The sequence below is a fragment of the Macaca thibetana genome, chromosome 12 (assembly GCF_024542745.1).
Source record: "Macaca thibetana thibetana isolate TM-01 chromosome 12, ASM2454274v1, whole genome shotgun sequence".
Lineage (NCBI taxonomy): Eukaryota > Metazoa > Chordata > Mammalia > Primates > Cercopithecidae > Macaca > Macaca thibetana.
The window spans coordinates 124,636,737-124,652,973 of NC_065589.1; the positions used below are offsets into that span (position 1 = coordinate 124,636,737).

General features: G+C 52.2%; 1 protein-coding gene across 22 annotated transcripts in view; it reads right to left on the reverse strand.

Moving 5' to 3' along the window:
- Positions 1-14,643: 14,643 nt before the first annotated feature.
- The window catches only part of BIN1 (bridging integrator 1), a 58,990-nt gene continuing 57,396 nt past the window's right edge, over positions 14,644-16,237 (reverse strand). For all 22 annotated transcript variants that reach the window (XM_050752555.1, XM_050752553.1, XM_050752549.1 and 19 more), the window contains one exon: positions 14,644-15,251. In XM_050752555.1, the coding sequence (XP_050608512.1) occupies positions 15,144-15,251 (108 nt within the window). In that variant the 3' untranslated portion in view covers positions 14,644-15,143. The remainder of the gene's footprint in view (positions 15,252-16,237) is intronic.

Below are 16,237 nucleotides of genomic sequence, written 5' to 3' on the forward strand. Positions count from 1 at the left end.
TGAAAAGAATCATTTTTTAAATAATTTCTTATTTTCACTAGCCCTCCAGAATTCAAAAAATGACTTAGTCTTAACTTTTCATGGAAATATAGTTATTTTCATAAATTCAATGGAGAACTTTTATTCTTTTGCTGGGATAAAATAGCATTACGCACTAAGGGTTATTTTGGGGTTGTCATACTTGGAAGCGATTCTCATTTAATCAGGTGGGATAAGCCACTTTATATGCCACAAAGCTATTGCAGGAGAACATGCCAGGCCCTTGAGTCCCAGCCTCACAGGTGGTAGGGAAGGTGGTTTCCTGCACTCCAGGAGCATCAACCACTGTAGGGAACTTTGAGAAGACAGGAAGTCATCCAAAGTTACAGGTACATAGGTGAGATCTGGTGAAGACAGTTCCTGGAACTCGGTTTCCTAGCAGAAAAAAGAGGCTTTTATAAATCCCAGCTAAGATATTCTATGCAGACAGACAGAAGTGAATTCTAGGGCCATGGCAGTTTCTCAATGCTGCACAACACTCTAGATTTGAAAGCTATGGGCCAGGTGCAGTGGCTCATGCCTATAATCCCAACATTTTGGGAGGCCGAGGCGGGTAGATCACTTGAAGTCAGGAGTTCAAGACCAGCCTGGCCAACATGGTGAAACCCCATCTCTACTAAAAGTACAAAAATTGGCTGGGCATGGTGGTACACACCTGTAATCCCAGCTACTCGGGTGGCTGAGGCAGGAGAATCATGTGAACCCGGGAGGCAGAGGTTGCAGTGAGCCGAGATCACACCATTGCACTCCAGCCTGGGTGACAGAGCGAGACTATATCTAAAAACATAAGAAAGCCAACCCAAGGAGTTCTGGAAAGTCTAGAACATTCTCACCGCACCTATGTAAATAGGCCAAACTGAGACCCACTGTCTTGTGATCGAGAATCATTTTTGGAGACTGCTGTGATCCTGGGGCAGGGAGACGAAGATTGTTCAGTTGTGATAGGCTTTAAATGAGCAAAAAACTCAGTGTCCCTTTGATGGATTCTGGGCACCGGCTAGGGACCCTCAGAGCTTGTCTGATTCCGTGGGGACACATGCCTTCAATTGTCTGGGCAGGGCTGTTCTGCAGAACAGCATCAGCTTGTGCGGGGCTGCTGAAGACGCTGAAGTTTCCTGTTCCTAGCTTCCTAGCTATGCACATAATTCTGGGCCAAAGCAACACACATGCATCTTGTCCAGTAGAGAATATAAAACTCTGTGAATCCAGTTCTGATTTAAACTGCCTGTAACATCTTACTGCTTCCTCGTTAATTAGTTAAATAAAATGTGTAGCTTTTCTCTTTGTATGAGATGTGTGCGTCTATATAAGGATATGTATATGTACAATTTTTTTTTAAGACACAATCTCACTCTGTCAGCCAGGCTGGAGTATAGTGGCACAATCTCGGCTCACTCCAACCTCCGCCTCCCGGGTTCCAGTGATTCTTGTGCCTCAGTCTCCCGAGTAGCTGGGACTACAGATGCACACCACCGCGCCCAGCTAATTTTTGTATTTTTAGTAAAGATGGGGTTTTGCCATGTAGGCCAGGCTGGTCTCAAACTCCTGGCCTCCAGTGATCCAACCACCTCAGCCTCCCAGAGTGCTGGGATGACAGGTGTGAGCCACTGTGCCCTGCTGAATGAATTTACCTTTTATGAAAATTGTCCTGTAATACTTCTTTTTTTTTTTTTTTTTTTTTTTTTTTTTTTTGAGACGGAGTCTCTCTCTGTCACCCAGGCTGGAGTGCAGTGGCCGGATCTCAGCTCACTGCAAGCTCTGCCTCCCGGGTTCACACCATTCTCCTGCCTCAGCCTCCCAAGTAGCGGGGACTACAGGCGCCCGCCACCACGCCTAGCTAATTTTTTTGTTGTTTTTTGTATTTTAGTAGAGACAGGGTTTCACCGTGTTTGCCAGGATGGTCTCGATCTCCTGACCTTGTGATCCACCCGTCTCGGCCTCCCAAAGTGCTTCTTACTTCACACAACAACCCTGTGAGTTAAGTATTATGGCCACCATCTTATAGGAAGAAAAACTGCAGTCCAAAGCAATGTCTCACCGTAAAGGCAAGATGCTTCCAGCTGGAGAGCCCAGCTCTCGACAACTCAACATCTGCCTCCAAGCTCCTGGACGCAACCCAAATATCTGCCTTTCCATCAGCTCTGTGCCCTTGTATCTTCTGGGATCATCCTCTTCTTTGCTCCCAAATAAAACCGCTCAAGGTACCTTCCTATATATTGTGAGGACTTCAAATCCTGCCCCTCTCCCTCCTAGGACCTTTTCCAGGCAGGGCTGGGGAAGGTGGCATTTCTCCCTTTGCTGGGTCAAACCTTCTCCTCTCCTGTAGCAATTCTCCTCTTGGCTCTGGGTCAGACCTAGCACGGAACTCAGCCAGCTCCTGGAGCCCTTCGAAGGAACACAGACACACTCAGGGGATAGGTTTAAAGGTGGGATGTTCAGCCTAGCACAGAACTAGAAGTAACTTACAACTGAGTAGGAGCTGTGGCTGTCCTACAGACTCACCCGCTGTTTGCTGCCTGAGAGATTTCTCAAAGCTTGGCCCATCTTCAGCCCTGGCGAAAGGCCATCTCCTTGGGCCCCTCTCTCCCTCCACTCTACCCCTCTTGCTCTTCCTACCCCACCCCTTTTTGGAAGTCCTCCACCCACCTCCCTCATCTGTCCCCGACAGGCGGGGCAAAATTGTCATTCCTTTTTCAGACAGAACAAGTCACCTCTTTGGTTTCTTCCACCCAGCCCATGGGGAGGGTGGATTCACTTTCAGAACTGATCATGCTCTCTAAGGTCATTTTTTTCCAACCAATGACCTTGTGACTCCATCAGAGGAATGTTTTGCTTCTTTCCACTCCAATCCATTCCAACTTCAACCTGTAGGCAACTTTTCGAACAGAAATTTTCTTATTATTACACAAACATCAAATTCCTTGACAGAAGACCTTACCCCATCAGCATGGAATGTGTCTGAACAACACTGCCGCTCGCCTGAAGATGTATCCTGGCGAGGAAATTCTGGAATTCGCTGCACAGCCACAGCCTTTGTTAGAATAAGGACGCACACACGGCACACTGCCTAGATGCTTGTGCATTTGTGTGGGTGCTTTCTGTTGGCTCAAAAAACTATGGACACACATCTTAAAATGTGAGATCCCTGCTGTGGGACCTCATGGTCTCTCATAAAATGCTTGTGAACAAAACGGAGAAAGATTAGCAGATTGCAGGACATCAAGAAGACATTAGATTAGCTGGGTGTGGTGGTGTGCACCTGTAGTCCCAGCCACTTAGAAGGCTGAGTAGGGAAGATCACATGAGCCCTGGAGGTTGAAGCTGTAGTGAGTTATGATCACACCACTGCACTCCAACCCAAGTAACAGAGCAAGACCCTATCTGAAATTTAAAAAAAAAAAAAAAAAAAAAGGATAAAAGTTGAAAAAATCAACATTCTGAAAGAGAATATCTAAGATCGTGAAGGGCAAGAGTCCATGGTGGTGTGCCCCAGGGCTCTGCTGGTAGAGTTTAATGATTTTATTACAGTGCATCATGTTCATCCAAACTCCTCACTTAAAGATGGGGAAGCTGGGCTGAGTGCGGTGGCTCATGCCTATAATCCCAGAGCTTTGGGAGGCCGAGGCAGGCAGATTACTTGAGGTCAGGAGTTCTAGACCAGCGTGGCCAACATGGTGAGACCTCATCTCTACTAAAAATACAAAAATTAGCCGGGCATAGTGGCATGTGCCTGTGATCCTAGCTACTCGGAAGGCTGAGGCAAGAGAATCGCTTGAACCCAGGAGGCAGAGGTTGCAGGGAGCTTGGATCGCACCACTGCACTCCAGCCTGGGCAACAGAGTGAGACTCCCTCTCAAAAAAAAAAGAGGCCAGGCACAGTGGCTCACGCCTATAATCCCAGCACTCTGGGAGGCCAAGGTGGGCAGATCACAAGGTTAGGAGTTCAAGACCAGTCTGGCCAATATGGTGAAACCCCATCTATACTAAAAATACAAAAATTAGCCAGGCGTGGTTGTGGGCACCTATAGTCCCACCTACGCGGGAGGCTGAGACAGGAGAATTGCATGAACCAAGGAGGCAGAGCTTGCAGTGAGCCGAGATTGTGCCACTGCACTCCAGCCTGGGAGACAGAGCAAGGCTCCATCTCAAAAAAAAAAAAAAAAAAAAAAAAAGGATGGAGAAGCTGGGTTTGTGGTCTGCAAGTAGGCTCCTGGAGGTTACATAGTGGGTTTGCCTGTCCCTCCATCTGTCCACCCACCTGGGCTCAGTCTGGATGACAGGCTTGGACCACATTAGGATGCAGGCTGCCATGGCCGACTCAGAGCGTGCAGAGAGCCAACAACACCCAACTGCTGGGTGAACTCTAACCAGGTGAAATGTGACCAAGAGAAACACCAGAGCCTGCTCCTGAGATTTTAAAAGCTTCAATCCACACAGGCAAAAATGAAAAAGATTGCTGGGTTGGGGCGAGGGGATTATGACTCATTTTCTCTGGTTATTAGTGAACAGTGCCCTGTGGCTTCTGCAGTGAGCAGCAGGTGGCCACGTGGCTGGGATCTGAGCAGAGCAAGGCTGAGCATGTCATCCACACGCTGAGCCTGGACCCTGGCCTGGGCCACAGAGCTGCACAGGAGGCAGTGTCCAGGCGGGGTCAGAGAAGTGGGCAGCTCAACTGCAGGTACACGCAGTGTGACCAGTGCCGCGACTGACAGGCGGGCAAACCGGTGCACCTGGAGGAGGCAGGCCCCTCTTGGGCTGGGCCCGTGCACCCTGGAAGGGAGGGGGATTCAGCTGGGAGGGGGAGGGCACCTCCAAGATGCAGGACCACCATGGCGGAGGAAAGGCAGACACTGGGAAGCAGACCTGCAGCTCATCCGGGTCACCAGGACAGGCCATTCAGATGGGGGGTGGTGGAAGATAGGGCTGGAGAGCTGGTCAGGGGCCAGAGCTGGTTATGGGATCTGGGCTTGCATGAGCAATGGAGACTATTGGAGGGTTGAAACACAGGGCGATGAGGCCAGAAAGGAGGTTCAGAAAAACCACCCCAACAGCCACGGTGCCCTCCAGAGACTGGCCTAGAGGAAGACACCGCAGAGGCTGCAGGCCTGACCAGGCCTGAACTAAGAGAGGCCAGTGCGGAGGGAGAAACCAACGCAGAACTCTCTGAGAGACCAAATCTGAGGACTTTGGCAGGACACAGCAGCAATCAGGGAGGCTTCGAGCCACAAAACCCCCACAGATGTGATGCCTTTATTTGTTTCACACAGAAACAAGCCAGACGGAGAGCAATGGGGTTGGACTGCACACTCTCTGCAAAGCCATCCCCCACCTTCTCGCTCTGCCATCCTCAGTGAGTGGCTCTTCATCCTCCTGCGTGTGGCCTCAGGGTGCTACGATGGCTGCTGCACCTCCGGCTCTCATTCCAGGCAGAAGGAAGCAAAGGCCTTTTTCTTTTATTTTTTTTCCTTTTATTTTTGGCAGGGGGGCAGTGGGGCAGGACAGAGTCTCACTCTGTCTCCCAGGCTGGAGTGCGGTGGTGCGATCTCGGCTCACTGCAACCTCCACCTCCCAGGTTCAAGTGATTCTCCTGCCTCAGCCTCCCAAGTAGCTGAGATTACAGGTATGCACCACCATGCCCAGCTAATTTTTGTATTTTTAGTGGAGATGGGGTTTCGCCATGTTGGCCAAGCTGGTTTTGAACTCCTGGCCTCAAGTGCTGTGCCTGCCTCGGCCTCCCAAAGTGCTGGGATTACAGGCATGAGCCACTGCACCTGGCCCAAAGGCCTTTTTCTTAGCAAGGCTTTGATGTTTTCTTTGCAAAGGGATGCCCTCTCCCATCTTGTTGGCCAGGACTATGTCATAAGGCCACCCACAGCTGCGAGGAAGGCTGGGAAAAGGACTGACTTTAGTGGACTGCATTGGTACCCTGAACAAAAGCAGAATTCAGCTGGGCAGGCAGAGGGGATGAGTATTGGATGTGCAGCTAGCAGCATCTGCTCCAGGAGGAGGGTGTGGAATGAGTCCAAGGATGGCCCACACTTGACACGTCAGTTTAGGGGCACTTCAAGTTCCAGGTGTCCACGGGCATGAGGGAAGATGGACAGTTGGATACCAGGAGGTGAGAACACTGCCCTGAGCCACAGATTCGGGTCCTCAGTTCCTAATGAAGAATGGCCCCAGGAGCTTCCAAGCCATCAGTGACTCTGCTCCATGGAAAGCGCATGTCCTCTAGACCTGGCAACTTGCAAGTAGGTGGAGACGCACCAGCTTTTGGGAGACAAAAGCCTGCCGCCTTAGCTCTGAATGGCATCTGTGTACCAACCTTGGCCCACCGCCAGCCTATCCTTTCCTTCAGGGAAGAGTGGTGCCCCCTCTCCGGCCACCCCCTGCAGGTCACACAGGGCAGGGACCTGAGATAAACACCCCGGGCTGATTGACAGGGGCCTTTAAGTCTCTACCCAGCCTGGGATTCAAAGCCTCTCTGTGACAAGCCTGGAGGGCCCTCTGCCCCTGTGGACTGGCCCTGGCTGTCTAGGAAAAGAGGAGCATGCCTTTGCCCTTCTCCCTCCAGCGGGTGGCCGATCCTCGGTGTCATCGGGGGCTGTCAGGAAGACAGCTTCCTCACCCGTTGTTAATTATCCTTTTTAATTGCGTTAAGAAGGGCCTCTCCTCAGTGATTTGCTCTTCTGCATAATCAGGGTGAGGAGTACCGGTGGCAGCAGTCCGCCTGTGTTCCCTGGCTCCCTGTTCAAGAGACTCTCGACTCCTGAGTAGCTGGGATTACAGGAGCCTGCCACCATGCCCAGCTAATTTTTGTATTTTTAGTAGAGACAGGATTTCAGCATGTTGGTGAGGCTGGTCCAAATGCCTGACCTCACGTGATCCACCACCTCGGCCTCCCGAAGCCAAAGTGCTAGGATTACAGCTTTCCCTCCTCCTTTTTTTTTTTTTTTTTTTTTTTTTGAGATGGTGTCTCGTTCTGTTACCCAGGCTGGAGTGCAGTGGCTTGATCTCGTCTCATTGCAACCTCTGCCTCCCAGGTTCAAGCAATACTCCTGCTTCAGCCTCCCGAGTAGCTGGGATAACAGGCGTGCACCACCACACCCTGCTAATTTTTGAGGATTTTTTGGTTGGTTTTTTTTTTTTTAAGTAGAGACAGGAATTTCACCATGTTAGCCAGGCTGGTCTGGAACTCCTGACCTCAGGTGATCCGCCCACCTCAGCCTCAGAAAGTGCTGAGATTACAGGGATGAGCCACTGCCCCGGCCGGCTTCCTGGCTTCCTTCCTTTTAACTGTGGTGGTCACCAGCCGCCCCGGCCCTCCTTCCGCCTCCTCTACACGCTCTCCCAGTACCTTCGCCTCTTCCCAGCCCATCTCTCTCCTGAGCTCCAGGCCTCCCCAGCTCAACCAACCTGGTGTCCACTTGCCTGTTCAACTGGCTGCCCCTGCCCAAGGCGGCCTCCCAGGTGCCAGCCCCTCAACTGGGGCACCTACCCTGTGCGAAGACAGGTGGCGGCTCCACTTCTGTCCCGGGAACCTCAGATGCACCACCCAAAGGCACCGCTGTGGCCACTGCTGCTCTGCCTCCCCCAGGCTGTGCGCATCTCAGGGGTAGGAACCACATTTTATTATTTTATTTTCTCTTTTTCAACTTTTCTTTTAGAATCGGGGGCACGTGCAGGTTTGTTACCCAGGTGTATTGCATGATGCTGAGGTTTGGGGTATGGTTGATCCCATCGCCCAAGTCGTGAGCGTTGAACCCAACGGGGAGCTTTTCAGCCCCGCTGCCTCCCTCTCTCTCGTCTAGCAGTCCCGAGTCCACTGAGCAATGCATTTTAATCTTCTCTGTAACTCAGTGCCTGCCTGGGAAACGGCCAGTGAATGGATACCGGAGTGACTGAATGACCATTCAGGACACTGAAGCTGCAGATGCAGCACATCCCCAGCGCACAAGCCTCCGAACAGCCCAGCCCAGGAGGGGCTCATCCGTCTACGCTGTCTCCAGCGGAGGAGCTTCTGAGACCAGGAGCAGGGGGCCGTCGGGTGAGCATTCCCCTGGCACACGAAGGAGCAAAGCTGCCCAGCTGCACTCCGCCCTCACACTGCCCCAGGCCAGCCATAGCCTGGATAAAGCAAGGGTCTCAGAAAAGTCCCACATGCACTCGCCCATTCACACTCACCCATTCCCATGCACACTCGCCATTCACTCAGCCATTCACACGTGCACACATTCGCACATACATCTGTGCACACATTCACACACAGCCATTCAAATACGTTTACACACAGACGCACACTCGCACTCACTGACCCGTTCACACTCACATTTACACTCACCATTTCACACGTATTCACACTCACACATTCACACCTATTCACACGCACACACACTCGCACACACATTCACCTCACCATTCACACACATTCACACTCACATTCTCTGACCCATTCACACATTCACACCCACACCTTCACACTCACACATCCACACACATTCACTCACACATTCACATGCACATTCACACCTATTCTCATGCACACACACTCATTCACCTCACTATTCACAGTTCACACTCACACCCACACCTTCACACTCACACATTCACACACATTCACACTCATTCATACACATTCACATTCACACCCACACCTTCACACTCACACATCCACACACATTCACACTTGCACATTCACATGCACACTCACACCTATTCACATGCATGCACACTCACACACACATTCACCTCACCATTCACACACATTCACACTCACATTCTCTGACCCAGTCACACATTCACACCCACACCTTCACACACACATTCATACACCCACACCTTCACACACATTCACACACATTCACATTCATTCACACATTCACACACCCACACCTTCACACTCACACATCCACACACATTCACACTCACACATCCACACACATTCACACACATTCACACACACATTCACACCTGTTCTCACACGCACATTCACACCTGTTCTCATGCACACACACTAACACACACATTCACACTGTTCACACGAACATTCAGTCTCTGACCCATTCACACATTCACACCCACTCTCATGCACACACACTTGTACACACATTCACGCAATTCACATGCCCATTCACACTCACATTCCTCTGACCCATTCACACATTCACACCCACACTTTCATACTCACACCTTCACACTAACACATTCACACACATTCACATTCATTCACACATTCACTCACACCCACACCTTCACCCACATCCACACACATTCACACTCATTCACACACATTCACAATCACACCCACACCTTCACACTCACACATTCATACACCCACACCACCCACATCCACACACATTCACACTCATTCACACACATTCACAATCACACCCACACCTTCACATTCACACATTCACACACATTCACACTCACGTTCTCTGACCCATTCACACATTCACACCCAAACCTTCACACACATTCACACACGTTCACTCACACATTCACACACATTCACACTCACACCCACACCTTCACACACATTCCCACACATTCACACTCACACATCCACATACTTTCACACTCACACATTCACACGCACATTTACACCTACTTTCATGCGCACACACATTCACACCATTCACATGCATATTCACACTCACATTCTCTGACCCATTCACACATTCACACCCACACCTTCACACTCACACATTCACACACATTCACACTCACACATCCACACACATTCACACACATTCACATGCACATTCACACCTGTTCTCACACGCACATTCACACCTGTTCTCATGCACACACACTAACACACACATTCACACCATTCACATGAACATTCACACTCAGTCTCTGACCCATTCACACATTCACACCCACACTTTCACACTCACATTCACACTCACACCTTCACACTTATTCACACACTTCACACTCACACCTTCACACGCATTCACACACCTTCACACTCACACATCCACACACATTCACATTCACACATTCACATGTGCATTCACACCTACTCTCATGCACACACACACATTCACACCATTCACATGTACATTCACACATTCTGACCCATTCACGCATTCACACCCACACCTTCACACTCACACATTCACACACATTCACACACCCACACCTTCACATTCACATTCACACTCACACCCACACCTTCACACTCACACATTCACACACATTCACACTCATTCACATTCACAGTCACACCCACACCTTCACACTCACATTCACACACATTCACACTCATATTTCTCTGACTCATTCACACATTCACATCCATACCTTCACACTCACACATTCACACACCCACGCCTTCACACACATTCACACACATTCACACTCATTCACACACATTCACACTCACACCCACACTTTCAGATTCACACATTCACACACATTCACACTCACACCCACAACTTCACATTCACACTTTCACACGCATTCACACACATTCACACTCACTCACACCTTTACACTCACACATTCACACATATTCACATTCACACCCACACCTTCACACACACATTCACACTCACATTCACACACATTAACACTCACACCCACACTTTCACACTCACATTCACACACATTCACACTCACATTCACACACATTCACACTCACATCCACACTTTCACACTCACATTCACACTAATTCACACACATTCACTCACATCCCCACCTTCACTCACACATGCACACATTCACACTCACACATTCACACACATTCACACTCACACCCATACCTTCACACTCACACAGTCATACACATTCACATGCACATTCACACCTATTCTCATGCACACTCACATACACATTCACACTCACCATTCATGCACATTCACTCTCACATTATCTGGCCCATTCACACACTTTCACACTCACACATTCACACATTTACTCACATACACACATTCACACACACATTCACATTTGCCCATTCACACACACATTCACACTCCCACATTTACACACATATATTCACACATTTATACTCATATACACTCATACATTCACATTCACCCATTCACTCACACATTTACACTAACACATTCACACATTCACACTCACAGTTACACATTTACATTTTTAGTCATGAACACATTCACACATTCACACTTATCCACATTTACATTCACATTCACACACACACACACATACACGTTCACACATCTCCTCTCAGTTCCCATACAGGCAAGCTCCCTAGTCTCCGGGCCCTTTCTGGAAGCCACCATGGAGTGCACATTCCCAGATCTGAGCTCCTAGAATCTGTCTTCTCTTCTCCTCAGAAGCCTCACCCCGATTTTCATTCAGGCGTTCACCCCTCCCTCACCCAGTTCAGCCCACCTCCAGCTCCAGACCCTATTTGTCTTGAGCCAATCTACAAGTGCCATCCCAGGCCACAGCAACTGGTTCAGGATTCAATGATGAAAAAAAAAAATAGTTTCCGGGGTGCTTCTCAGAAGGAAGGATGCAGGCATCAAACTCGGAACTACTCAGCCCCAAGATGAAGCTGCTGCCCAGAGGCCAAGGGGGCCAAGAGCATCTCAGAGGGCCTGAGCTACAGCCACCCAGCACCCAGTGCACCAGGCACAGCAGCTGAGCAGAGGGACCCGGTGTTTGGCCACCCCTCATGACATGCCTGTATGCAGCCTGGTGTTGGGGTGACTGAGGCCAGGGGTATGGGTACTTAAATTCCCAGAGGCAGGGCCAAGGATCTTCAGGCCCCCAAAACTGAGAGAAACACCAACACGATTACCATATCCAATCAAGGACAAGGGCCGAGAGGCCGGGCCAGCAGCAAGGCCAGTGTTGGGGCCGCGGTGGAAGACCGGAGAACTGGCAGGAGAGTGGGGAGCAGGGTCGCTGCCTGCGCCAGTACGGATGCTTCTGAGAGACTCTGACAGCGGAGCTGGTGCGGGGCCTGAGGCCTCGGGGCCATTTGCACTGATAAGGTGTGTGTGGGATCATTTTAGCTTCCAAGTTCCATGACTCAAAATCCTGCTCCTGCCAGCAAACGAGTTTGTAACATAGAGTAATAAATAAGTAAATTGATTTTCTGAAGATTTCCATGGGGTTTCAAAAGTGGCCACACCTTCCAGGAAGCCTCCATGCAGGGCCCGGCCCTCCCTCAGGCACCTGGGGTGCTGCAGCCCACCCCACAGCCCCCACACGAGGGGCGGCCTTCCTAGACCTCACTCTCCAGTCCTGGCTCCAAACCCCCACTGTTGCGCCCGCCACGCGCTGGCTCCGGGAGGCTGGTGGGGAGCCACACAGAGGGCTGCCCGCGGTGGAACTCTTCCCAGGCTCACACTCGGCCCTCCCAGGGTGTGGGGTCTGCAAGGCCTCAGATGAGTCCCAGAAGCCACAGCCCTGGCCTGCCTGCTCTGAGAGTCAGGAGCCCTGCCCAGGGTCTGGGCCTCCGTGGCCACCTGTCAGCCCAAATCAAGCCAGAATGCCAAGCCCTCCGGGACATTACATGTCCAGCTGCCAGGCACGGAGAGCAGCCTGCACCTCTCCCGGCCTCCACCATGGCTCACCTTCACTCCACCTGTTGCTATTTCCTCCATCCCATCCTGGCCTGGGCCTTCTGCTCTGCCCAGCCCTTCAGCTCACTGGCCTGTTCGTTCATGCTGCCTGGCTCTGAATGTCCCTTGCACTGCCATGAACCTAGTGACACCCCGGCTCCCAGACACACATCTCAGTTCAGACTTTGGGCCGCTGCCCCTCCCCAGCAGCGTGGGAACCTCACACCTGGCCTCCCTCCCTCTGGAGCCACAGGCTCCCCATCCCCGATCCTGGCCCTGCTCCCTCTGGCAAGAAGCCCCCTGCAGGCACTGACCATGTGGTACAGAGCAGGGCTGCTCCTTACCCCAGTGGCGAGGGCTGGGGGTAAAGCCGAAAGCTGCCATGGGACACTTCTTGGAATCTTATATTGTCATAAAACCTGATCTAAATGCTTTCTCCCGGAGAATGTGTTTTAGATGAAGTTTGTTTTTATTTTGTTTTGTTTTTTAATTTTCAGGTTGAAATAAAAGCAACGACTCCCCGTGATGGCACTGTGGCTGCACACCTCACAAAGCCCAGGGCATGTGCACCCAAGCTCAGAAGTGGGCTGGGCTCCAAGCTGGCTCCACCCACAATGAGCCGTGGACCTTGGGCAGGGAAATGAGGCTCCACCCACAATGAGCCATGGACCTTGGGCAGGGAAATGAGGCTCCACCCACAATGAGCCGTGGACCTTGGGCAGGGAAATGAGGCTCCACCCACAATGAGCCGTGGACCTTGGGCAGGGAAATGAGGCTCCACCCACAATGAGCCGTGGACCTTGGGCAGGGAAATGAGGCTGCCAGGGAAGAAGCGACGAAGGAGGGAGTGAAGGCAGGCAGGAAAGGTGGGAGCTCACCAAGCAGGGGCAACCAGAAAGGGACTCTGTCCCAGCTGCTGCGACTTCCACTGCTCCTGGAAGCCATGGATGGCAAAGCCAACACTATCTGCCCCCCACAGGACCAGGCAGGGCCACAGCAATGACAATCCTGCCACCTAAAGCAAAGCCCAGGGGCTTTACCCTGGAATAAAGCTCCTACTGTGACAGTTACCTCACTTACTGGCTGTAACTAGTACTAAAGGGAGCCATGAGCTCCTTCTACCTGGGAGTGCAGGCTGCTCCCTGGGCCCATGAGCACAGCCCCCGCAGCTCCTGGGAAGCTGGTGCTCCACTGCTGTTTGTCGCGGCTGCTCAGACCTGTCGGAGTCTGCCGATGGAACTGAAGCGCCCAGGGCGGGGTCGGCAGGGGTCATGAGATGAGGCACAAGCCAGGCCAGCATGCCTGCCCCCGACCCAGGCCCTTCAGGTCCCACCAGACACAAGCATTGCCCTTGGTCTGGGGTCAAGTGCTCAGACCCACAGCCCCGTGCCACCACTCACCTGCCGGTAACTGGACCTCCGTGGGCCTCGGCTTCCTCATCTGTGAAAGGGAGTCCTGGTATCTGACCCACAGGTTCTCACGCGTTTATTAGAAATAAGGTCACCGGCATGGTGGCTCACACTTGTAATCCCAGCACTTTGGGAGTCCGAGGCAGGTGGATCACCTGAGATCAGGAGTTCGAGACCAGCCTGGCCAACATGGTGAAACCCCATCTCTACTAAAAATACAAAATTAGCCCAGTGTGGTGGCTCACACCTATAATCCCAGCTACTCAGGAGGCTGAGGCAGGAGAATTGCTTGAACCCAAGAGCGAAAGGTTGCAGTGAGCCGAGGTCTCACCATTGCACTCCAGCCTGGGTGACAAGAGCAAAACTCTGTCCCAAAACAATAAAATAAAAAAGGTCACTTAGGACAGCATTCAACGGACTTCTCGGGCACAGATGGCTCACCAAAGCCCCTCACCCAAGCCCGCAGTCCCTGACCTCCAGCTGACCACTCCTAAAAATCCCAGGGGCCAGGGGCTGAAGCCCTGGGGTGCACCAGCCCAGAGCAGCGGGCCTTGGGGAGCAGACCATCTTGGTAAGAAAGCCACAGATAATATGGCTCCATCCACACTCACGGACAAGAAGAGGGAGAACAAATACAGAAGCGTTTTCTGAGTGTTTTTATCGGGTTTTTTTGGTTTCATTTTGTTTTGAACACTAAGATTTATTTTCAAACAGCACACAGACCATCTGCGGGGCAGGGCCAGGCTACGCTGGTGTCTGGGCCCCACCCACAGCAGCTGCCAGGAAAAGAGGACCCTTGCCCGGGTGGCACGGCCAAAGCTTCAGGCAAGCATGGTGGCTCGGCAGCCCCCAGCCCCGCCCTGCGGCCAGGCACACATGCGGGCACGGGCAGGGGCGCCAGGAACTGAACTAGGGGACACAGCAGCTTCAGGAACACTGGTGAATTCCGCCGGACTTGCCGGGACGCGGCTCTTTGGAAAACGACCTAATCTTTGGGAGAACACCCCTCTGCCTGGGGGTCTCCTCTTGACTTCCCTTTGCTCTTCAAAAGATTAAAAACAAAAACAAAACAGAAAAAAAGAACCACACATTTTTCGGGAGGAGGTGTTCTTCACACGCCCAGAGGCTGCCTGGGCCCCGCCGTCACGGGACCCTCTCGGTGAAGTTCTCGGGGAAGACCCCGCGGCACTTCTCCAGCTCCTTGTGCTGGTTCCAGTCGCTCTCCTTCACGCCCATGAGCCAGCCTTCATCCTGAGGGGCAGAGCACCGGGTCACACAGGCATGAGCAAGGGGCTCCAACCCACAGGGCACGCATCCCACTCCAACCTACTGGGAAGACGGCCCCTCCTCCTGCTGTTCTTGGCCCCTTAGCCTGCCAAGCCCACCTTGAGAACACCTCCCCCAGGCAGCCCTCCCCGATGCTGCTGGCTGAGGCTCCTGCCCACAGGCACCACAGGAGCTGGCCTGTCGTCTGCCGGTGGCTGGTTTTGGTGAGTCCCACTGCTCTCTGGTCTGACTGTCTAAACAACTCCTTCAATACCGGTCAAGAGGCTCCCCACCCCTGGGTGCACGCAGAGCACATCAGCCCTTCCAAGCTTCCAGGCTTCTCAAACCACCCCAGAGTGTTTTGGGAGTGACAAGTTACAAGTTCTAGAGGGACTCAGGGCCACCCCACCAGTCCCTCCAATTTCGACTTGCCCTTTGCTTCAATCCTGACCCCCGCAGGGCTTCTCCAGGCCCCAGGCGGGTGACGGGGAGCTGCGTGGCCATCCACACCTGACAGTGGCTGGTCCGAGGCTGTCCCTGCAGCTGGGCTGTGCCTGGGGCCTACCTGGGTCTTTGTTATTTCCCTCTGCCATTGTCAACCTCGTCACAGACCTTACTCAAGCCCTATCTGAGCCCCTTCCAGCACCCCAGGGCAACTCCCACTGTGGGCTCTGGGTAGGAGTTGGCTTGAAATCCTACCCAGCCAGGGCTGGCCCACTGGGAGGTCCGTGAAGATCTGGGGGCGTAGGAGAAAGAGCCGAATCAGTGCCAGGCCCAGGAGGTACTCAGCCCTCGGGCCTCCTGCCCCAGACCTTAGTAAGTACCCGGTACCCCTGCATCCCAGCCCAGGACTCCCCGTAGGGTTGGCCTCATCCAAGACCCAGCCAGACCCACTGTCACCCTCAGCCGCTCTGATAACCCATTCCTACAGATGCACTGACGGCTAAACATGTTCTCTGGAAGCAGGAAGA